The sequence below is a fragment of the Corvus hawaiiensis genome, chromosome Z, assembly GCF_020740725.1.
Source record: "Corvus hawaiiensis isolate bCorHaw1 chromosome Z, bCorHaw1.pri.cur, whole genome shotgun sequence".
In the NCBI taxonomy this organism is placed as follows: domain Eukaryota; kingdom Metazoa; phylum Chordata; class Aves; order Passeriformes; family Corvidae; genus Corvus; species Corvus hawaiiensis.
In genome coordinates, this window is record NC_063255.1 from 54,850,413 (window position 1) to 54,875,537 (window position 25,125).

The following is a 25,125-nucleotide window of genomic DNA, read 5'->3' on the forward strand; positions in this document are numbered from 1 at the left end:
TTCCTGAACCCACCAGAATTATGAAAGAAATCCCTGTATGTCCTTTTCAGCATAAACAAATACTGAAGCTAATAATCAGAAAACCCTATGCTTGGATTTGACACACAAGATTTCTTCTTTCACTCTAGTTGTCAAGCACTTGGAGAAAGAACCTGACTTCCACATCTTTCATTTCACATGAACCACAATTTTAATGTGAGTGGGGCTTACTTCTGTCCCCATTAAAGGCTGTTAGTTTTTCTTTCATGTATTCAGTGGACGTATGCTTTAATCCAAGGTCAGTATTTAGAAATCAACAGACAATTGAAAGAATATATAGAATTTGTAGTAAGAAAGACACCAAAATCTCAAAAGAAATATTTTTTTTCGAATTATTTTCAATATAATTTATTACTGAACTATGAAAAGGTACTTAAATTTACAGTTTAGTGACATGTGAATCAGCACTCCCAAAAAATGCAAAAAGAAAGGCGGGGCATAATATGCCAGGAGAATTACTGGAGTTTTTCAACTTAGTGCCTCCACGCATGGAAAAACTAGTGCAAGGATAAAAATATACAGTGGTACAATTTGAAATGCCTCCTTTTCTTGTTTCATCCCCTTAATATGTCATGCTGAACAAAACTAAACAGCTACAAAATTAAATAAACTACATTTCTACACAGATTAGTACCTTGCAAGGATCCCCAATTTCATACTGGAAAGTAGTATGTACCTTGACAGATACTGACAAGAGGGACTAAGATTAATATACACTGAGCTATCTAGACATCGTAAGAATTCTAACAAGTATCAGCTATGAAACCCACTCTTGCGGGCAACAGGAGCACTGTCAAGAAAAGACCATCTGAAGCATGATTTGTGCAGACCTTCAAAACTTGTAAGGAAATGAAAGGTGCTCAGGCCCAGCCTGGTGCAGAGTTTATTTTTTGTGCATAATATATATGTGTTCTGAATTTATGGCAACATTTGAGGAAAACAACACTATCAGGGCAGGAGTTACAATGTCTTTGACTTTAAAGACATATTTATGTGTCGTTTAACTTAACTGAATTGAAAGGCATACAAATAGTTAGAGATCCTTTAAAGAAAGGTCTTTCTTTAATGTATTTACATATTCATGTAAGCACATATCTCCCTAAAGTCAGATTTTAAAATGATAACCACAGGAAGCAGAATTACTACCTTACAGGCATATGGATCAAAATTCACCCTCAGTCTGCAGAGATGCAATGAAGCTACCTCTTTCACAGACAAGCTAAGTTTTCTGATATATTGACTTGCTTCCAGAAAAAAGGAGCCAAAGGAAACTATGTATTTTGCAAAATGGAAAATATAATCTAATAGGGGAAAATATGGGGGGGTTTCTATCAAAATTATTTTTAAAAGGAAAAATAACCAACAGGAACCTCTTCTGAATACTCTCAGAAACTGAAGGCATCTCAGCTGAACATTGTGTAGATGATTACTTCAATGACTGTTTACAATACTGATTACTTCAACATCAATATCGTAATCAATATAAAAACTGGTAACATGTAAATCAATATAAAAACTGGGAGCATGTAACTCCCAAATCCAATGTATATGTAGACATTTACTAAATATACCAAATCAATCACAGATCATAATAAAAAACCCCTTTACACCTTAAAATTTACTGTCAGCTTTAGTGGAAATGTTATTTTTTTTTTAATTCAAGTATAAAGTTTTCTAATGACTGACATTTGAATATTAGGTTTTTTTCTCAACATGAAAGTACAAAGTCACTTTAATGGTGTGATCTGTATTAGAACACGAGTTGTATTAGAAATATTTCTGCTGAACACTTCAATCTTTACTCTACAAAATCGTATTGCACAGATTGATTATTCTGTTTTCTGAACTTCAGCTGTAATCAGAGGACATCGACAGAAACAAATGTGGATGCTGCCAAATATAATTGCACCACTGTTAGGCAACAGTCCTACGTTCAGCCTGACATTGACAAGTTAAACACCAAATGGAACATATTATTCTTTGTGACTTCTAAAATCTTTCTTCCATTTGCAACTTTAAATCATTCAGAAACTAAAATATTATAAAGAAAGGCAGGTCCTGAAAGTCAAATGTCACATTCAAGGTTGTTCTTTATGTTTGTATTAAGGACCACAGAATAATCAACTTCATCAACTCAAAATGAGAAAATCCCATGCTTGTGGGCCCAATAATCTGCTCCTTTATTGGACAACTTTTTATTGGTATGTGAAAAGATTTCAAGATGAAGTTCCTACAAAATTTTTCAGTCTAACTGTCATGAGTACTGTTTAAACCATTAATTCATTGCTCACATATTCTTGGTTTGTCTCTGAATCAAAATCAATAATAAAGAGAAAGTAGTATTTCTGCAATTTCCTGGAGAGCCTTCTATGCCCAAGAATAAGTAAGCACAGGGCTGAATGGGCTCTGACTGAAAATGAATGATTTGCACATGTGTATACATTCATTTATTTACTAAAGAGCAGAAGGAGAAACAAACCACTGGGAAATAAACTTGTCACAGTCGTTTTCCTAAGAAAACACAGTTTGGAACCATGATTAAAAAAAAAGGCACTGATGGGACGGTTTACCCAGCTAAGGGGTGACCTGCTCCCAGTAGTTCATTGGTCTGTACAAGAAAGACCAGCACAAGAGCATGGAAGGGCTGATTTTTCTCATTCCTTGTTTGTAGGGTCTAGCAAGGGCAGACAGATGCTGCACTCAGTCGCCTGTACTTTGTGATTTTGGACAGACCTTTGGCAGTGATAAGGGGCAGGTTTTCAAGCATGCAAACACATGGGCTCTGCTTCACAGCTGTGTGTCATACTCAGAAGGCTCGTCTGCATTATCCGCTTCTTTGGTGCTTGTTTCCATTTCTGTTTCTAAGGCCGGACCAACAGTTTCCAATGTGTAGTCACTTCTTCTCAAATCTATGGCAAGAAAACAAGTTCAACAATGCAGCCAAGTAAATGTTTGAAAAGCACATACATCTTGAGCAGTGCTCAGCCCAAGAACTGATGGCAGTTTGTTTGATGTTTCCAGGAGGAAGAAAATCTGGAGTGAGGCAAATAAGAACCAGGGAGTTGAGAGAACCAGGGGTGTGAGCCCGTATGAATGAAACTTCCCTGGCTGTATTCATTCAGCTGATTTTCCCCTGTATTATCTCCAGCTGCCACAGAGAAAAATAATTAAAACCAGTAACACTGCAGTTTCTGTTTCAGAATCAAACACCGATTATTACTCCATGAAGGCAATGAAAGGAAGGAGCTTTCTCTACAGAAGAAACATCAGTGGCTGAAAAGTCATCCAGAAAGCAAAATATTTTGGCTTTCAGTCTTTAAAATCTGCCATACATCAAACAGAAGCACATTCTACCAAATATAGCATGAACAACAGGGAATCCAACTAAGCATACGTAGGGGCTGGAGCAGGGCCAGAAAGCGTCCAGTGAGTTTTTCCCCAACTAATGCATCACGAATTTTCTATTGTTACTCTTTCTTATTCTAAAAATTATTGGAGATGTTGTCTGTAGTGATGACCCTGGAAAAAATGGGCTACCATTTAGCAAAGAAGGGGAAACAATTCAATGGGAAGAAGCTTTCATACTGAATGCCAACATCAGGTTGATGAGCTCTCACTCTTACATGGATGGTAGGAAAAAGAGCAGTATTCTCATATCTGCCTTTGCACAGGAAGACTATGCCTACCAGAATCCTTCAGATCAATAGAATTTCAGTTCTTGCCTTTATAGCACACTTACACTTTTACTTTGTTGCACTTATAAAATTATACATAGATTAAAAATTAATCTTTACTTTGCATACCGGGAAGTTTCAGCTTTCTGCAGCAAGAATTACAGCGATGCTTTGCAATGAAGTTTCTTATTGCATCTTCTCCTAGGTTTGCTGGTCCAAATACCATCTTTCCAGACCTAAAAGAAATATGCTTTAAAAATCAGTGAATCTAAAATAAAGCAATTATAGGGGAGGGAGATGATGACAATTTTTTTTTTTTTATCAGTTAGCCCTTTTTATCAAGACAATCAGAAGTTAATACACATTAAAACTTTTTTTAGATATGGGATGAGTGAATCGTCAGTTCCAGTAAAATATTAGCCTACATATACCCCACACTACTTTTGTTTTGCTCTAAAGGAAGACAAGATAGACCCAGCAGTCCCTATGAAAATGCTCAAAGGAAAACTGGGCACAGCAACATTTTGATGACATATGCCATAATCTGTGTGATTCCGCTGCAGCCACCACTCATTCCCACCAAGCAAGTAGTTTGGTTCTAGTTTTGATGGTGGGCATGTGAGAACAAAACAGAACTGACAGGGACTAATTTTCTCCTCAATTAAAAGCAGAAAGGCAAAAGCTAGGAGAACCCTCGTCACAGCAATACGCAGCATAAAAAAATGAAAAAAAATTAAAACCCCAAAACCCACAATATGCTGCTGACAAGCAAGGTTTTAAAATTATTGTCTTCTTCCTGTGCTTATTTCCATGTTTCTGTTCTCTGACCAACTCAATATTGCTACTAGGGAATCCATTTGTGGAAGTGGATTGCATATTCTGAAAGAAACTGCCGCAATTGCAAACAGAAGCCAGCTATGACCACACACATATTAGAAGCACCACATAATTCCAACAGATCCTTAAGGTAGTCCGAAATCTCAGTGCTCATTAATTTTAGTATAGCTGCACCATTATTCTCAAGAATTTGACAGTCTAGACACTATGGAACACAGCACACAAGAAGCACTTCCAAAAAAACTTTACAAATGCCAGTATTTTTTTTTAATGATATGCAGAGTGAAAACAGCATCTTTTAAAATCTGAAATCAATTACAGCTCTGAGAAGCTATAGAAAATATTTTAATTCTCTCAAATCTATCTGTAATTCACACTAACAAAACTATATTCTCTCTAAAGAAAGCAATGTTCAAACATGAATCTCTTCCCTTTCACACAGGACAGCAGCAGTGTTTAGCTAAAACTACTATACAAAACTTAGTATCCTTCTAATTTCTAGCAGACACTGGAGATTATGTGTCTCCTGGATCCTGTGAAGGGTTAATCTAGTCATCTTTTAAAGCAAATTAATGCATAAAACAAGGGAAGAGGTGAATTATAATCAAGGGCCATATATACACTTTAAATAACATGATGCAATATAGCCATCTCTATCCTTTGCTGGAATCCGATGAAATGCCATAAAAACAGAATGTACTTAAGTATTTGCTTGAGCAGGTATAGGAAATTAGGAAGGCTTTGCTAATTTCAAGGCCACACAACTACTCTGATACTTCTCTAACCTAACCATTACTCTGTGCTAGGTGAAGCAAGTAACAGAAGACAGAATGATATTTTCTCATACTGTTTTGAGATAAAATGGTATACTCTCTGTGACATATATGAAGTAACCTTTCCTCTGTACCTAGTACTGGCAATGATTCAAGAGGAATACTGCATTTAAATTTGGATAACTATTTCAGGAGATCTGGGGATAAATTGGAAATGATCATCGGCCTGGAAACCATAACATGTAAAGATTAGGGGGTAGTTTAAAATTATTTTTTAAAAAATTGAAGACTGTTGGCTTTTTTTGTCTATGTTGTCAGTAGGCAAGACCAGAAAGAAACATTTCAATATGAAAACCAGGAAAAATCTTTCATGTGGTGATAATATCAAACTATTGAAAACAGATGCTCTATGAATATATCAATTCTTTTCAGTTTGAAACTCAAAACACTCTTTTCCTCATCTCTGAATCTGAACCTAATATCTGTGAAAACTTTACCCGCATTAACTTTGTTGTGGACTTGCCAAGTCTTCTTCATGTTTGGGCAGTACAGAAGTGTTCAAACTATGTTAAAACCTTGCTGCTGTGCCTCAATTACATCTGTTTTAAAGGAAATCTTTCTGTGGATGTCATACCTGTACCATTTTGTCACTTCATACATTCTATGCAGTGCATGTGGCCAGATCTTACACTGATTTGCATCAGCTCAGGATCTGTGTGGGATGTCCCAGCATTAGGCATACTTTCCAAAGAGATCTATTATATTGGTCTTGATACTGGTATAAAACCAAGACATAAAGCACTACCACAGACCTAGAGGTCACACTTTGCCATTGCAAAGTCCTTTCCAAAACAGAAAGCAGGATGCATGAAGTAAAAGACTTACATGATACTAACATGATAATAATGTGAGCCAGTAAATTGATGGAGTTAAAGAAGTAAAACATAAATAATTTAACTGTAAGTAAAGCTGAAATTTCAATCAGCCCCATCAGTCAGGTGCCATCTATTTTTTCCTAGGTTTCCAAGGGAACATGAGCTCAAAGTATCTTTGATCTTATCTAAGTATCTTACCTACAAAAGAAAACTTAAAACACATCTTGCCTCTGTCAGAAATGTTTCTCCTGTGAGCAGATGAAGTTTAGAACAAAGACAGTGCTTTTACACTGTAATTCTTATTACTCTTTTAGAAAGTATTTCATAGAATTGGGTACCTGCTTACAGAAAACACCACAGTTTTACTGCCTTATTACTTTAGAACCCTAAATCAAACAATATAGTGTCACAAGTTGCTGTTCTGAAGATTTCCCTGAATATAAGAAAATCAAGCTGGGTTTGATTAATTAATCTACACTTACTCTGTAACTAGAACTATTTTGCAGATGATAAACAATAAAAAGTTCTGCAAATAAGATCTATATGATCAAATTTCATTAATCAATTAAAATTATTTAACAGCAGAAACAATACAGAAGGATGCTAATAAAAACTTCAAAATAATGTAGATAAATATTATCCCAATTTTAAAGGGGGTAGGCTGAGTTGCCATGTGAACTACTTCAGTCAGTGCCTCTCCACTGTTTACAGCAATAACTGTTACAGTTTATGCTACCACTGATATAAAAAAATCTACTTGAACAGTAGCAAACCAGAATTTATGCATCTGTAGCAATACCTTAAAAGTATTTGCTAAAGTCTAGTGAACAACTACATGACTGACCTCTCTGCATCTCTAACTTGAGCTATCTGTGTGCTTCTGTCATGAACCAATGACCTACTTAGGGCAGTCTTTGTCACTGAGAAGTGCTCAGCATATCTTTGCTCTCATATCTTTGTTGTTTCCAAAATAAATATTATATGGCAAATACACCTACAATCATTATTAAACATTAAGGAAGTAATTTATTACTTATCCTTTTGAAATATTAATAATGGTCCCAGAACTAAGAACTTGCTTACAAAATTAACTTGGAGTTCCAAGTTGTGGGCAAGTCACCAGTATTTCTGTAGTTAATTGCCCTTTGTATTACATTAGACTATTCACATTTGCATCTTCCTTCCTTCCAAACATGAGACCTCCCTTCAAGCAAATGGCATGAGCTGAGCAAGGGGCAGTCAAGATGAACACCAGATAGGGGAGGGGCAGAGATGTCAGGGCAGATCTGGAGCGGTGTAGGTTAAGGAAGAGTAGGAGAGCTGTAGGAGAGCAGCCGTCAACACCACTGCTTCTGCTCTTGCTACAGAAAATACCACTGAAGAGCAAGGTCACAGAACGGGAGAATAGCCATGGTTCTGATTCTGAAATTTGATTCACAAAGGCAGACTGCTATTTCTGTGTGTCTAATCTATCCAGTTGTTTTAAGTTTCCACTCATGATTTACCATTTTCATATCACAGCTCTGAAATCATGCTGCATGCTTAAATGCAACACTAAAACCTCTCGGAGAGGTTAAAGAGCCAGAGGCCCTCTCTTCATCCTCTTAAGCCATTGTGGCCCCATATACTCCCAGTTAGGGGAAACTGGACTGCCGCATTCACATCTTTTGGCACAACTCTGTGAAGAGATTGCTCCCAGAACAGCAACGCAGACTCTCCCGCCTTTCATACACCTCTTACCACATATGAAGAGCTGGGACACTTAGAGTCCTCCAAAGCACAGGGGAAGATGTAGTCTCTTCACTGGCATCATGCTTTCGTTTAACCCAAACACCATGTGAAAAAATAATTAAACCTCTCCCACAAAACATAGAAAATCATCCTAAATATACAGACTGTTGGCAGAATGTCTGAAATGAATAATAATTTCAACAGAAAGAAACCTACTTTTTGTCTTCAGGTTTAATCACAGATGGATCTGTAAGATTTTCCCCAACACCTACAACAGATAGACAATGTGTGTTACAAACGAAGGTTGTCATGATTTCATAATCTGACACTTAACAAAAAATGTAATTAACCATTTTCTTTGTACATCATACAGTGTAATAGTTAAAGAGGTCATGAGCTGGAGTGAAAATGCTATGAGTATAAAAATCTGTAAAGGACTGGCAAAGTAGTTATTATTACAGTTCTGACTTCAGCTACTTTGAGGTAAATTTATTAGTAGATGGAAGGTGTATGCAAATACAATAAATATTATATTGAAGCTCAACAAACTAAAATGTGACCAACCAAAAGATTGTTATTTTACGTGGAATAAAGGTACTAACCAGACATGGATTTTTCCAATATCAATAGAGCTACTTTCAGACACACATTCTCTTCAAGGTAACAAACACAAGAAGCCACAACTTCATGATGTGCAAATATTTGGGTCTGTTATCCCTTTCTCCATTTCGGTGGCCAAGGAAACATATTAAAGAAATAATTACATTATGATACCTGAATGCTGATACCTCCATTGCAGTTTTCACCAAACTGATTAAAGTATACTACCTTTACAAAAACCATCTTTTCTTATATCTGACAAAGTCGTCACACTTTTACAGTAATGAAAAATCTATTGTCATATGACCATGTGATATGGAATTATTTTTATTTCTACAAGGTAAATTTATGTTCTGCAACAAAAATAAAGATTCTGGAGACAGCATAATGTGACTGAAATAACCCCAAATTTCAATGTAGGCCATTTCAGTGTATGTAAATTAGGCAAAATGTGGTGTCTATATGTGTATGTGGAGATGTCCCTGGTATTAAATAGTAAATAGTCGTGTAGATTCATCCTAGTAGAATTGCAAGGAGATCAACCCTTGTACTTTTCCTCAGTTCCAGATTAGAGAATTAAAGATAAACACGAGGCCAAAACTAGAGCTGATCTCAGTTTGTTTGAGGCGAAAACTGAGATTTACATAGATGTTTATATTCTCCATTTTTGAGCCAACACAGTTGTTCTGGAACTGTGAGAGTTATGTAATAAACCTGAGCAAATGTCATACAAATTCTCATAGGCTGTGGCAAAGACACAGTTATTCTTTCTGTGCCATTTTTTTATGTGCAACTAAAATCAGTCAAGGCTAGGATGGAATTATAGGCTTACTTTGCATAGTAAGTATATATTTTTGTAATTTACAGCTTCTGGATGCTGTAAAATATAAATATGCTAAGTCTCTGGCTACTCATAGACTTTTCCCTTGACAGAAATGAAAAGCAATAGTGTTTATACTGTTTGATGGGTGATGTTCATCTGAACATTGTCAACTGTTCTATCTCCTCAAAATATGCCATCTTCCCACTTAAATATGTAAAGTAAAATGATCACATGCTCTTTGAAGGAGTCACTAGACTTCATGAATAGCATTCAGGCTAACAGCTTATTTAAACTGCATACAGATTTATTAATATGAACAATAAAAAATGCAGATAGCAATTCACACATTTTTGAGAGATTTACATACACATTAAGTGTGCATATATATATATGAGTACATTTGAATCTCTATATTATTTGTAGATCTTATAAAAAATAAAAATATTTTAACTGTGGAGTGGCTTTTTGGAGCTGGATGAAATATTCCTGCAGTTTGTATAATTGCTCTTTTGGTCTTTCAGCCTGGAGGCATTTGGAGCAATATTATTTTCCCATTACACCTACATTAACCTAGACTGTTTCTGTGTATTCTCATTTATTGGCATCACACAACAGATATCCAGAGGTTTCTTGAGCTTTGCATATTCTCATATAAGTGAGAATTTGGCCCATTCCTCAGTACTAAATTCTCTTTTGAGATGATTGCTTTTCATCTGGTTTCAAATAGCAATCCCATGCTAGCAGTCACCTTGCAAATCCAGAACAAGGAGTTCCCCACGGGTGTAGACATAGGTCCAGTGAGAAAAGGCCAGCATCATCTCTTCCAGCAGGCTGATGGGAGTAATCTCATCTCCATTGTTGTTGTTGTACTTCCGAAATTCACCAGTCATGTACTTCTCAATGGTCAGCCACTGGTTTGCTGAATGGCAGTAGATGAGGAAAACTTCCAGGAACCTGTAGATATAAAAACTGTCTGTCAGGAGCTGGCTAGGTAAAAAGCATTGTCACAATCAGCAAACTGCAAGATGCAGAGCAAGTATACCAAAAAGGAGGACATGTCTACTCTGGCTAGAGCATTTTCGACAACAGTAGATACCAAATGGAAGAGAGAAAAAAGGCTTTCTTGGTCTGATAATTCTCAAAAAAACCCACACCTGATCAGAAAGTATAGTTTAGGAACAAAAACATAATCTGATTATCCTAGCCCTCTGTAAATGAGCTACATCAAATTGTTTTAGTTAACGATATAAAAGGCCTTCTTGCTTAAGTCTAAGGAACAGAATGTTTATTTTGCTACCACATGTAGCTATAAAGACAAAGTTCAAAGCTGCCTACCTTTCCTCTTAAAATTAACTATCCTTAGACATTATTTTTACCATTGAGTTTTTGCACAATGATCCATGATGGAAAAGGAGGCTGAAAAGAGAAACCTCTTCCACCTAGTACTTTAAGACATTGAATTTACCTTGGAGTATAGGGAATAGTATGAGGTTTCACTTGGTTGAAGGTATAGATTAACTTCTGGGCAACCCTTTGCTGTTGAATCTCCTGAAAAAAATGTAGTGTTATAAACACCACTTCATTTTCATGAAGAAAAGTGTCATAAATTTGTAAAAAAACTAAACAAACATGCACAACCCCCTGATTATTTTTTACACATAGGAAATACATCTTCCTCAAAACCGTTTTTCTTTCCAAAAGATAGCATCGAAACATGTCAACCTTGCTGAAGATGTTAACAAGTAAGCAGTCTAATGTCAGGCTAGACCAGGGAGTGTTCCTTCAGGTCTGAACTCACCCTCAGACAGAGATGTAATACTGTGCCATGGTGAAAGATCTTTTGCCAAGTTTGAACCACCTCTGGCAGGAAAGACTTCACAATAAATACTTGTCCCAACTTTAATACATCACTCTCAGACCAAGTACAAATGACCTTCATGGCCCTCCGCAGGCCCCCATCCATCTCCTCCCGCGACAGGACTTGGATCATTGCAGTCGTGCCACACTGGGACCAGGAAGACATGCTTTTATCAAGATTCATAGGTGAACTTTCTTCTAGCTGATAGACTGTCACTTCCTCTCCAGCTTAAACAAAAGAAAGTTTTGTTAGCAAAAGTCATTAGCAGAAACAGGAGAGAACAGCATTTTCATTTAATGTATTTAAATAACACACCATTTTGCACACCTTTCTAAGCCACACTCTTTTAAGAAGAGAGCCTTTTTATCATAACTGTTCATCTGTCTGAAAACTTCCCAGCCTAAACTTAGGCTATTTAGTACATTCATTCTTCTGCTATGATAATAAGTGGTCCAAAGAGCTTGTATTAAGCCTCTTAATAAAGATAAATTCAAGACATCCTGGATACCTCCACACAAACAAAGCTCACTGATATTCTAGTCTATAGCAGTCATTTAAAAGGACATCTTTTTAAAGGGTTACCATTTTTATCTCCAGTGCATGAACTCTAAATGGCCCGTGTGTAATTTTGGTAAGACTGAAGTTAATTGTAAATCTGTGGAACACTTCCAGTATTTTTCTTTTAAGTCTGTGTTTCACAAAGTAAACCCCAAAAAACCCAAACACCCAAACAAACCTGCAGGAGCAGAATATCCGAATTCAAATCTTACTTTAAAAATAGTTAAAATAATAGTTTAAAGTAATAGTTAAAAACAAATCTAGAGAAAAAATCATGACATCAAGGCAAACAGTTTGTAACAGTTATTGACTATAAGATTAAAGGAGTTTAATTTTGTATTTGATACAAAATTGACTCTAGTCGAGAGTGCCACCTTTTGCCGCAGACAGAGAGCTGAGTTGTTTCAAAAGTGGTGACTTGGCCATGATGTGATGAGCCAGGGAAATTAGATGGAAAAGGACATTTCTAGGAGAACAAGCTAAAGCAAGTTATCAGGAATCTTACAGTTTTGGTATTTTAAACTAATATTTGAATTTTTTAATAGTAATGTTATTTGCAAAGATGAAGTGTTTAAGATGTTCTGCTCCTGCTAGTAACATTTTTTCTGCAAGCAGAACCTAGTGAGCTGTAACTCAGTTGCTCTCTGTTTCCCCCTGGAGAGCTGTAGTAGCATTCCTCTCTTGCAGCAGAATCAGTAACATTTTTCTGTTGCCACCATTTGTAAACTAACAGAAAAGTGGACTGATTTTTTAAATCTGGCTTTCCTTCCTACAATTTGCATTATTTGTAATGTTAAGGCATAAGAAGCAGGTTTTCCCTGGTAAGTGTGACTTGGTAACTAAATTGCCAAAATGACAAAGACTGTCATAAGCAATCACAAACTGGATTCAGACCAGTAGATTTCCTTCCCACTCTTGAGCTTGCCTTTTACCAGTTAGAAAAAATGCAGATGCTGTTGAATCCAGCAACTTACGCACATTTTAATTTAAAATACGACAACTAGAAAAGTCAGTATCTTACACAAAAGACAGACACTTGAATAAAGATAGTATAACTAGACACATTTTTAAAACTTACATTAAATCTTCATTTTATTATCTTTTGACAGTTTAATACCAAGAAAGGTATCTCCTGGGAGCTTCAAAGATTAGAATGCTCAATATGGCCATTATCTACAGCAATCAGGTCACAAGAAATGCTATGATGCTGCAAGTATCAGCAATTAGTTGCAGTGACACAAAATATTCCACCCATTGAGAAGGTGGTACCTAGATATCAGCTGTCTAGAGGCAGAGCTTCTGCTGCTGTAAGCCAATACTGCACACTAATTTCAGAACTCTTCCCAAAAATTTATGGATTATGCTCTACCACTCTTCAGTTACAGCAATTTTTTTTTCTTTAACACTAAAGACACTAAAAGTTTTCTGTGCCAGGTACAGGAATCATGCCCTTTAAATCACTATCTGGTTTTCTTCTTGATGGCATTTCCTATACATAGATTTACATGCGTGTCTGTGTTTGTGTCTGTGTCTGTGAAGAGAAACAGAGAGAATGAAGTTATCAAAGTTTAGGGGAAACTTCTGGCTGAGTTCAGTGATCCTAATGATAGATACATAAAAGGTGGAGTTAGACTCATCTCTGAGGTTGACAGCAATCACATGAATACAAGCTACAGCAAGAGAAACCCCAACAAATACAGGGAAAAACACTAGATTCATTATTAAGTCAATCAAACACTGGAAGAGGTTGCCCAATGAAAATTAGGAGTCTCCATTTATAGACATAATCAAAATGCAGTTGGACAGGGCCTCAGCAATCTGATCTGAATTGATCGGAGAGGGAGTTGGGCAAGATGACCTTCAAAAGTCCCTAAACTGCTGCATGATTACATTACAATTCTATCTTGTTTTGTGTCTTTCAGAAAAAAAAGAATTGTTGAAATAAGGAAATTTCTCAAACACAGTCTTTAAAAGATAATGCACCAACTATTTATAAAGCAAAACATATAAGCAAGAAGTTGGTACTCACCAAAGAGCTGGACTGGTGTAAATGGTATAGTCTGAGCAAGTCTCATTAAGTTGTTTCTTTCAACAGCTGCAAAGAACATAGATTTCACTGCTAGATTGAATAAACAAGCTGGCTAAGTTTCAAAAACACTTGGCTGCACTTTACGGTAGTGTACAAAGCCAAGGAGGACGCAGCAGTGTGATACTGTGTCACATCTGATCACCATTCATTTTATGTAGACAGCAACTCCCCTTTGCACACTGTTGTGTTTTAGGAATTATATTCCCCAATTTGGTGTTCCCAATTCAGTGTTCCCACTGGAACATGTCAAACCATGCTCCATTCTTTCACTCCTCCTCCCCCAGTCCTTCCCCCTGTTGGGGCTGGAAAGGAGAGCTGGAGGCACAAAAGGTAAAGATCATGGGTTGAGATAAGTAGAGTTTACTGGAAACAGCAAGGAAATGAAGAGTAACAATACTGACGACAAAGAGTACAAAAAATGACCCCTGACAATAGAAAAGACCACAGACTCAGAAGGGACCCCTCCTCCCCAGAAGAGACTCCCTTCCCCTCAGCTTTGGCAATGACCTGAGGTGGTAGACAACAACCTCTGGGTCCTAGCCAAGGCCCCTGCTGGCTTCTGCAAATAATTAAACCTGTCCTAGCCAGGAACAGGACAGAAAGATACCAGAAACTCAGTCAGCATTAAAGGTTTGCATCTGGAATAATAACCCAGATTCCAAATGCAATCATTACTCTTCTACAGGCTTCAGCAGGCTTCGGTCTCCTCTACAGGATTAACTTCGGGGTAATTTATAGTGACAGCTGACAGTCCAGGTCTCCTTTAGACATTTCAGAAGTTAACACAGCCTGAGAAATGGAGATAAATTCTTCACTTTTCCTCCTTTGAGAAACCAAACATCCTTCAAGAACCCGAACACAATGACTGCCTCAGGCCTCAGCTGTACTACTTGTCCATTTAGGGGCAGGTTAGATGCAAACATCTGCAAAACTGTGAAGATGTGCATTCCAGAAGAGAGAGTTTTCAGTGGAGATGAGTGAGAACTAACTGGTGACAAAGAAACAGATTTTTAAAAACCAACTAACCAACCAGCCAACCAAAACCAAACCCCAAAACAACCTGAAGGCAATGCGGGATACGAGCTGCTTTAGTAAGGCACTTCTTGATACCCAGAAGCCATGGAATCAGGTTTGCACTCCATTTTTTCAACCTAGCAAATTACATTTGGTTGATTCAATGCTCTGCAAAAGCAAACTGGAGAAGGAAGCCTTCCACACTTTTGGGGAACAAATAATTAAACAATTTTAATCAGTGGAGAACGAAAGAGTTGTGGCAGACTGGCATTGTAGAAAAGACTTGAGTTCTGTTGTCACGTGCATGATGATGGTTAGCTAGAAGTCAGAAAGCATTAGGGACAACTAAAATTGCCCAAATTTTTGTCAAGCTAATTCAATATAAATCAGCTAATCTGTATCAACTACACTTTTTCCCTACCTGAGACAAATAGTAGGATTGCACAGAATTCCAGGAACTTGCCAAAAAGAAGTCAGATCCACCCCTTCTTCCATACCATGTCCTTCATGTCCAGGTCATTCACCTTCTAATTATATACAGACAGATAGGTAGATAAATATGTACTGGTATCATTTCCATAATCAATGGTCATCCCTCCCAGATGTCTGTCAAGTTCATTGGGTCCATGACTGTGAGTTCTATCTGTCCTAGATATCTTCCAGGGCAGGAGGGCTGCTGTGCTGTCAGGTGGTTGCAAGGTGCATCATGAGCTCATGACTGGTGTATCTGGAGCAGTCCATGCTCACTGGCCATGGTAGTTATGGCACGCAGTGGCAGGGTCATTCAGCAACCAACATTACATACACAGTCTGACAGTACAGACTATTCCCACTCAAAAATCAAATCCCCCTGAGGTACACATCGTGTTTCCCCATCCATCTGCATCACCAAGAGTGCTCAAATGCTTGAGCAAAAACAATCACATGGGTGGGTTTGCCTTTGCTTGAGGCAGGACTAATCCAAACTGACTTCCCAAACATATTCCTCATTTCCACCATGGAAGCTTTCTCCCCTTCTACAGTACATGGGAGTTTTGATTGGGCAGGACCAGCTTGACTGGGAGAGCCTCAGGTGTTAATTAACCTGGTGGTTTTTGCTAATTGTAAATCCCAATGTTTGAAGGTCCCACCAATGTGCTTTTAACAGTCCATTGTATCATTCAGTTTTCCCAGAGGCTGGTGCATGACAGGGAATATGATACCCACTCAATACTGTGCTCTCTGGCCCAGGGGTCTCTGAGGCTATTTTTGAAATGAGTCCCGTTGTCCAACTGACCTCTTTCCGGGGTGCCATGTCACCACAGGACTTGCTTTTCAAGGCCCAAGATGGTGTTCCAGGCAGTGGTGTGAGCCACAGGGTGCATCTCCAGCCATCCATTTCTTCCTTGTACATATAAAGAGCTTGCCTTGGCAGGTTTGCAATGTAATCAATCTGCCAGGTCTTCCCACATTTATATTTTGACCATTGTCCCACATATCTTACCCTCTTTTGATTTCAGCACATTTCACAGTTATTGAGAGGCCATCTGTATTGTTGCATCTCTTCCCTGATGACCTGAGGTGTTATGGGCCCACCAACCAGAAATAATTCACCTTTGTGTTGCTAGACCAGGTCCACCTGAGACACTTTTATCTTGGCAGCCCAATCCACCTGTCCATTGTTGTGATGCTCTTCAGTAGCCTCTTGGGTGCGTGTGCATCTACATGATGTACTTTTACAGCGAACTTCTCTACATAGTCAGCAATGTCTTTCCACAGTTCAGCAGCCCAGGTGGGTTTACCTCTGCATATTTATCTTTTTCCATTGGTCAAGCCACCCCTACAGAGCATTTCCTACCATTCACAAGTCATTGCAGAGGTAGAGCACTGGCCATTTCTCTTGTTTGGTGATATCTAAAGCCAGATGGATGACTTTCAGCTCTGCAACCTGACTTCATCCATCTTGTCCCTCAATAGCTTCTGCAACTTGTCACATAAGACTCCATACAGCAGCTTCCCCTTTTTGACGTTTCTCTGCAGTACAGCAGGAAGCATCGATGAAAAGACCATACTGCTTTTCATTTTCTGATAGCTGATTATATGGTGGGACCTCCTCAGCACCAGTCACCTTTCCCTCCTCTTTTTCCAATGATATTCCAAAATTTTCACCTTTGAGCCAGTTCATGATGACTTCCAAGATCCCTGGGTGATTGGGATTTCCTGTTGAAGCTTGCTGTGTGATCAGGGTGATCCACTTAATCCATGTGTGACATGATGTGTGGCAGGGACTTTCCCTTCACACATCCATCAAGCACTGGTATTCAGGGTGCCAGGAGGAGCTGTGCATCAGTGCCAATCCCTTCTAAAGCAGCTTGAACTCCTTCATAAGCTGCCAGGATCTCATCTTTAGATGGGGTGTAGCAGGCCTCGAGTCCTTTTTATTCCCGACTCCAGAACCCCAGAGATCATCCTCAAGTCTCCCTGGGTACATTTTGTCAGAGACTCCAGGAAAGATCATTCTTCCCATCTGCAGTGTAGAGCACAGTTTTCAGATCTTGTCCTGTCCTAACTGGCCCAGGGGCTACTGCACAAACAATCTCCTGTTTAATTTGTTCAAAAGCTTGTTGCTCAGGATCCCACTTAAAATCATTGTTCTTCTGGATCACAAGAGAGAACTCACAATCTGAGTGTAATCTGGAATATGCATTCTCCAAAAGCCCACAGTGCATAGGACAGCCTGTGTTTCCCTCTTGCTGGTTGGTGGGGACATAGCTGCTATTTTGCTGAACATGTCCATCAGAATCTGTCGATGTCCATCCTGCCATTTTACTTCTAAGAACGGAATTTCCTAGGCAGGTCTCTAAACCTTATTGTGTTTTACAGCAGGACTGGCCTTCAGGAGGATTTGGATTATCTTCTCCCCTTTCTCAAAAGCTTCCTCTGCTGCGTTATCTCACAAGTTGATGTCATCCATGTATTGCAAATGTTCTGGAGCCTCACCCTTTTCCAGTGCATTCTGGATCAGACCAAATACTGATATATTTGCATCAGGCAAATACTGTGGCTGTATTTCCACTTCTTGGGCAGCTGGTTCCGGGTGTACTGGACATCCCTCCAGGTGAAAGCAAACTGTGGCCTGCCCTCTGCTTCTAAAGGAATTGAGAAAACCCATTTGCAATATTGATGGTGCTACCACTTGATTGCCTTGGGCTCCAGTTCATACTGAAGTTCCAGCATGTCTGGCACAGAAGTGCTCAGTGGTGGTGTGACTTCATTCAGGCCATGGTAGTCCACTGTCAGTCTCCACTCTCCAGTGGACTTACACACTGGCCATATATGTTAAGGAGTGAGCCAGTCTTGCTGGCCACTCCCTGGCTCTCCAGTTCAGGAATCACTCATGGATGGGGGTCACAGAGTCCTGGTTGGTGTGATATTGCCAACACTGCATTGTTGTGGTAGCCATCAGTACCTGTTCTTCTTCAACCCTCAGCCATCCCACAGCAGAAGGTCCTCTGAGAGACCAGGCAAGGTGTTCAGCTGTCTGATTTCCTCTGTCTCTACAGCTCTCCCAAAAGCACAACAAAGCCCTTTTGGGTCTTTGAAATACTCTTTCCTGAGGTAATCTGCTCCAAGGATTCATGAGGCCTCTGTGCCAGTCATGATGGGGTGTTTTTACCGTTCATTCCCAGTCAGGGTTACTTCAGCTTCCAGTACAGTCAGCTGTTGGGACCCCCCTGTCACCCCAGAAATAGAGATGGGTTGTGCCCCTACATATCTTGATGGCATCAGGGTACATTGTGCTCCAGGGTCAACTAAAGCACAATACGGTTGTATGTCTGATGTGTCAGGCCATGAGATTCACACAATCCAATAGATCTGATTGTCCCCTTCCCCCATTTGGCTGGAGGAAGGACCCCTCTAACTCTGGTCACAGTAGTCATGGTTCACTTGTAAATATGAGCTGGAGGATTGGAATATGTCCCTTCAAGAGGATTGGAAGTAATATCAACCCTTCTATTCTGTCTGAGGGCTTGCCCACTGGCAACTGGAGTGGTGTTTGGTGGTTGTTCTTCCTCTCAACTCACATACCCATGCTGCCAGGTCAGAGGTGGGGTTTCCATCCCACTTCCTCATGTTCTCTCCATGGTCACACAGCAAAAACCACAGATTACCTCGCGGTGTGTACCCTCCCTTGAGCAGGCGACTGCTTGCTCCCAATAGCAGAGACTCTGGTCCATACTAGTAGAGCATGGAAAATTTTCTCTTTAACTTGCTCAATGCGATACTAAGCAAGTTCACAGATGATACAAAACTGGGAGGAGCTGCTGACTCCCTCAGAGGCAGGGAGGCCCTGCAGAGAGACCTTTCCATAGCTGAAGTGCAGGCCAGTAGGGAGGAAAAAAAGGTGATCTTCATATTGCCAGCATTGGGTAGTCACCTTTCCCTCACACTTGACAGGAGTCACCTCTGAGAGTTTCTGTCCTCTTCCCAATCCCCTTGTCAATGCCCACATCCTGGGATAGGGATCCCAATTGCTTGGTTTCACTTCCCTCTAGTTCCATATCGTGGGCCACAACATCCCAGCATCAGAGCAGCCAGGTCACCAGGGGTTCTCCTGACTAGTGGGTGAAAATTGTTTGCATACCTTGCAGCTCACCTAGGGAGTGATTTTCTCTGGTCCTGCTTCCTGTTCTGAGGGCCCTGCTTCCTCTTCATCCCTCAGTATGCAAACTGGTTTGGCTTGAATTTCTTCTTCTGTATAGGAGCAACTGCTACCAGCATGGGTAGTTCCTCTGGTTCACCTGCAGTTTGAGTGGCCCCAGCGCCTATTGTTCTGCTTTCCTGCTCTTCCCCCTGAGGGTGCTGTCTAGTATTGTGAGCAGTGTCTGATAAACAATAGCCAGGGCCCTGCACACTGCAGAACTTTTCGTCTCTCTGGAGCTGCCACAGCATTTTTCTTTCAAATATTCTGCCACTTCATCAGGGTCCTGTAGTTGTTCAGGGGAAAACTTCCAAGCCATTGGAGCAGAATAATCCTTCAGAAGCTGGCCCATTTTCTCCCACATTACAGGCCAATCATGACTATCCACCCTCAGGGTAGATCTCTGAAAGACCCTCCTAAGAATCCCTTTTTCTAATCAGGGTGTAAAACTGTACGAAGAGACCTGGCAGACTTAGCAACAAGATCATGCTTTCCTTAATATTCAAAGGGAATTCAAAATTCTCAAGCACTGTTGTAACAGACCTCAAGGAGAAAAAGGGGGTGAAAAGCTGGGAAAAATAATCTTTCCCTGTTCTGCTCACAGGCTGGGTACAATTGTTATAGAAACACAGAATCATAGAATATGCTAAGGGACCCATCAGGAAGCAGACCCATCAGGATCAAGTCCGACTCCTAGCCCTGTGCCTGAGAGTCATACTGTGTGCCTAAGAGAGTTGTCCAAATGCTTCATGAACTCTGACAGGCTTGGTGCTATGACCACTTCCCTGGGGAGCCTGTTCCAGCACCCAAACACTCCTCAGGTGAAAAACCGTTTCCTGATATCCAACCTAAACCTGACTAACTAACCTCTGACTCAGCTCCATGCCATTTCCTCAAATCCTGTCACCAGTCACAAGAGTGAAGAGACCATTGCCTGCCCCTCTGCTTCCCTTTGTGAAGATGTTGAAGACTGCAATGAGGTTTCCCCTCAGCCTCCTCTTCTCCAGGCTGAACAGATCAAGAGACCTCAGCAGCTCCTGACAAGGCTTCCACTCCAGACCCTCCACCATCCTCATGGCCCTCTTTTGCATGATCTCTAACAGTTTAATGTCTGTTTTATATTGTGGTGCCCAAAAGTGCACACAGTACTCAACATGAGACTCCACAGTGCAGAGCAGAGTGGGACAATTGTGTCCCTTGACCAGCTGGAAATGCTGTGCCTGCTACAGCCAAGGACATGGTTAATGGTTTCCCAAAGGTCGTGCCTGAGGGACAGGTAGGAGACCAACACTGAATACACATCACAAGTTACTCTCTTTGCCCTTGAGTTTATAGTATCGTAAGCTGATATCACACAGTTCAGCAACAAAGCAATCCTGATCTCTCTCCCTGCTCTGAAAACGAGCACCTCAATGGGCACATAGTGCATATACTGAAATGTACAGGGTTAGGTTACAACACTGTGACATACCTAATACAACAAATACTTAGATCAAATTTGTTTCCAACCCACTCTTACCCTATCTGTTGTTATCTCAGCTCTTCATGTTTCACATGGAACACCAAATAAGGTTGTTGTGGTTTAGGAATGGTGTTCATCAGTTTAGTGCTCCCACTGAAACATACCAGACCATGCACTGCTCATTCACTTCCCCCCTCCCCCTCCCCCTCCTCCCAGTAGCAGGATGGAAAGGACTGGAGACACAAAAGTTAAAAACTGTGGGTTTAGATAAGATCAATTTACTGGAAACAGCAATGAAATAGAAAAATGAAAGTAACAGCAGCAATATTAATAACAGAGGGCGCAAGAGAGGCAAACAATTCACACATGAATACTTACTACACGGAAACTTGCAACAAGTGTAGAATAACCTCCAGGTCCTAGCCATGCCCCCTCCTGGCCGGAGCCAGGGTACTGACCCATCAATTCTCACAAACGTCAGCTGCTGCTCTTTTCTCTATTCAAGAATTCCCTCCTTCCAAAGGAACAGGCTCTCTGAGAAAGCCCATTGCACCCTGCCTAGAATGACTTCCACTATCTCCTCATCCTCCTCCTTTCACAAAGGGCTGCTGCTGCATCCTGCTCCTGCCAGCTCCAGTGCAGCAACACTCACACTGCGCTGATGAGATGCCTTGACCCCAACTACCTTCATTGTCTGTCTTGTCAGGCATAGAAGCACCTGGAGATTTAGCAAGGTATGATAGGAAAATCCAAACTTCCCCTGCACAGACTAGTGTTTCTTCATTCAGGCTCTTTGCCAAAAAATATCAGTAACATTATTATACCTCCCTAACCGGCAGCTTATTTCTCAGGCAAACACCTTCAAAACTTCAGAGAGTCAAGCAAATATTTATGGATTTGTTCTCACAATGACTAAGTTGTCAGGAAGGGGGAGAGAGTGTAAAGTAAGGCACAAAGAGGGTAAGACTGAAACTAGGAGGCAACTTGGATGCTACAGTTCTGATGTCTAATATCCCTATTGAATGGTTGAAGGCAAGCAAAACCATCATCCAAAGCTTAGAGTGAGCCACAGCAGAGCTGTGTTTCTCTGCAGAGTGACAAAAAAGCCATGGTGACAAACTCTGGAGCTTATCGAATTTATGGAGCTTGGGCAAAATCTATCCTTATTTTAAGATTATTTCTTTGGGCAAAATTTAATTAGAGATTACTGAGTCCAGAAGGGCAGACTAAAGAGCACACATGAGACATCCACCCCATGAATTGGGGTCCTCATTTGAGAAGATCTGCACTTCATACTCCAGTTCAAGGTTTGTTTATATGTACCAAATTCAACAGGAATTGGTTACTGTGTCTGAATGGTTTCGGAGCACAGACTGAAAAAACAAGATCTTCCTTTGGTACTGCACTAAGAGCACACTCTGATCATGAAATCAGTGCGTAGCAGAAAGAAGGATGTGAACAGAGGAGCTGCTAAAATCTATGCCATCTATCAGACCCTGCCAGCAGTTGCTCTAGAACTTTGAGAAGCCATGTGACATGGACTTGCAGCAGCTGCCAAACTTGGGACGAAGATGTGTTTCTTTTGGGTGTGCAGAGAGGCTGAATTATATTTGCTTGCTCAAAATAATGGCAAGAATAACACAAAAGCAATATATGGTACAGAATTCTAGTGCTGAATTTGTGGGCCTAGTTGGCTAAATTCTGTCCTAATCTTCCTGAGGAAAGAAAGCCTACACTGAAAACCTCTGAAGACATTTGTTAACTCATAAGAGAAACCACTTCCATCTGTGCTAAAAGTCCAACCTCATCTCAAATAGCATGCCAGACAAGTAACAAATCAATCACTGCAACAATGCCACCATGCCAGAGAAATTTCTTCTGTACAGTTGATTGCAAGCCAGGAGGTGTTACTCCCAGTGAAAACTGTGTAGATCTTGAATTTAAGGAGGCTGCTAATACTGCTGATTTATTCCAGCCCTGCATGTAATGGACGCCAAGTCCTGTGGGCAATGGTGACATCTACTGGCAATCCCTGCTCTGTTCTCCTCCTGGAAAAACTTGACATCCAGGCCTTCTGGGAAAATCTGTGCGCGCTAAACTCAGGGAAAGGCAGGGCTGCAGGCAATTAGCATTCAAAGCATTTATTCCCTGACAGATTTCCAGGAGTTCATAGGTATACAAACACAGATTAAGTAGTACAGGACCAATTAACTGAAGAAAAGAATTCCAGACAGTACAAAGGAGGATTTGGGTGGTGTGAGGGGACTGACAGCTATGAAAAATGAGTGCTGCCTCTGCCCCCTCAGGAATCCGACCTGTATTCATGATTTCCACTGGTATTTTGAGAGTGATTATCTACATCCTGCTCTGGATTTGCCATAAATACCCAGAACAGAGCAATTATCAACAAGAAAAAATTCAATAATTCTCTCATTTACGTGTTAGACATGAATTAACACAGAACCTTCTTAGCAGTGGGCAATTGTGCACATCCTCAAAATGAAAATCACAGTGGATGACAACCGGAGAACTAATGTTCTTTTTAATTTCTTAAATTTCTCAGCTGTCATTCTGGTGCCTTCTGCTTACCTGAGTAGTGAAGATGCAAATCTTGAGATGTTTTCAAGCAGGAGAAGATTTCTGAAATAATGTTTAAAGGATTGTTGTATTAATTATTATAAGAGACACAAATGTATGATTTTTTAGTTCCTTCCATCCCAGAGTTTGTCACAAAACAGATTAATCAGAATTGCTGGCTCAGTATTCTTAAGAGGGGAATTACTAATGGGCTTTAACTACATTATAATGTACTGTATATTGGCAAATTTCAGTTATCAGTGTAATATAGCCAGATGACTTATTTATTCAAGGAAATGGTAGGAAAAATGAGATATTAACCTCAAGGACATGTTAAGCCAGTTAGACCCCCTGGGATAGCAAAAGCACTTTGCTATCCACCATGCTTCATGGCCTCCCAAAGACATGAGTGTTCCAACTCCATCCTCAGCTATTAAGCATTCCATTAACTGCACTATTGCACCAAAGTTATAATAATACTGTCCCATTAACCCACAACATCCAAACTGCTGTTAAAATATAAGCTGACAAACATCTTCTCTGGTTACATATTTAACAGGCTCAGACAAATCAAATTTGGTCCAAAAATCTTTGCTTTATAAAAAGCCTTTTTAATACAACCAAGAATAATGAACACATTTTCATTAACTAGATGAAATAATTTTGTTCACCTGGAAAACCATCCTTCAAAATACCAGATTTCAGTATATATATATACACATATATGTACACTGTACTACTCTTAATTTTCAAAATATGAGATAATCAGAACAATGTTTATCAAAATTTTTGAACTTTACACTTTTCTTCTTGGTGTATTCTGTTTGCTTTTACTCCCTCATGTAGTGAAAGAGATCCTAAATGAAAACATCTATGGATATTGGGGAAGAGTCAGCATTTTCACTCCCCTTAGTGATTCAAAGTCCTTGGTGCTTTCTTTCTTGCTCGACCCATCTACTTTTGCAGCATTTTGTATCTTGCAAAAAGCAAAACATGAAAAGGGGCCTTTTGAGAATGAGAAAACTGGATTTTAATCAAAACAATGGTGTCCTCTAGAGACCAGCCCTACAACTCACTGCTTGCAGCAGAATGCTTCAGCACTGCAGTGCTTTGTGCACAGATGGACCTGCAAAGAGCAGCACTTAAAATGGAGATAAGACTAGGAGCAACTTATTTCTGCACCACAGCTAATCTCAAAAAGAATAGATGGCCAGCTGCTCAGCCTCTTACAGCTAAGAATCATGCCAGGAAAACTGGGAGACAGACTAAAACACAACAAATATCCGTGATGTTTACTAACACTCTGCTTTTGAGGAACAAAGTTATTCCTCACTAAAACCTTGAATTTCTTCATTGGACATTTCATAATAAATTCAGTCCTTCACAGATTTCAGAATTCCAGGTAAACAACACAAAGAGAGATATTACACAAAATTGCAACTTGAAAAATCAAGCATACATTAAAAATCTTATAATCTATCTTCAGACATACACCCTGGTTTAACGCAGGAAATCACTTAGACTGTCAGGGATC

General features: G+C 39.8%; 1 protein-coding gene across 2 annotated transcripts; it reads right to left on the bottom strand.

Moving 5' to 3' along the window:
- Window positions 1-1,645: 1,645 nt before the first annotated feature.
- Window positions 1,646-24,164, bottom strand: TRPM6 (transient receptor potential cation channel subfamily M member 6). Of its 2 annotated transcripts, XM_048292492.1 has the most exons (8): window positions 23,604-24,164; window positions 13,798-13,863; window positions 11,151-11,437; window positions 10,818-10,900; window positions 10,101-10,306; window positions 8,146-8,197; window positions 3,843-3,949; window positions 1,646-2,948 (listed from the first exon to the last, which is right to left on the bottom strand). In XM_048292492.1, exons 2-8 carry the CDS (start codon window positions 13,841-13,843, stop codon window positions 2,827-2,829), a joined length of 903 nt encoding a protein of 300 aa, XP_048148449.1. In that variant the 5' UTR covers window positions 13,844-13,863; window positions 23,604-24,164; the 3' UTR covers window positions 1,646-2,826. The 2 variants fall into 2 exon arrangements, with proteins under 2 accessions (XP_048148449.1, XP_048148448.1); XM_048292491.1 differs by lacking the exon at window positions 23,604-24,164 and having other exon boundaries at window positions 13,798-13,945.
- Between the last annotated feature and the right edge of the window lie 961 nt (window positions 24,165-25,125).

Bases quoted from the DNA above. Each gene is read 5' to 3' on its own strand.
- TRPM6 (XM_048292491.1), bottom strand. From the start codon at position 13,876: ATGTTCTTTGCAGCTGTTGAAAGAAACAACTTAATGAGACTTGCTCAG. The intron at 10,901-11,150 runs GTGAGTTCAGAC...CATTTTTTTCAG, and splicing joins TATTACATCTCTGTCTGAGG to GAGATTCAACAGCAAAGGGT. The intron at 2,949-3,842 runs GTATGCAAAGTA...TTCTTGCCATAG, and splicing joins CAGAAAGCTGAAACTTCCCG to ATTTGAGAAGAAGTGACTAC.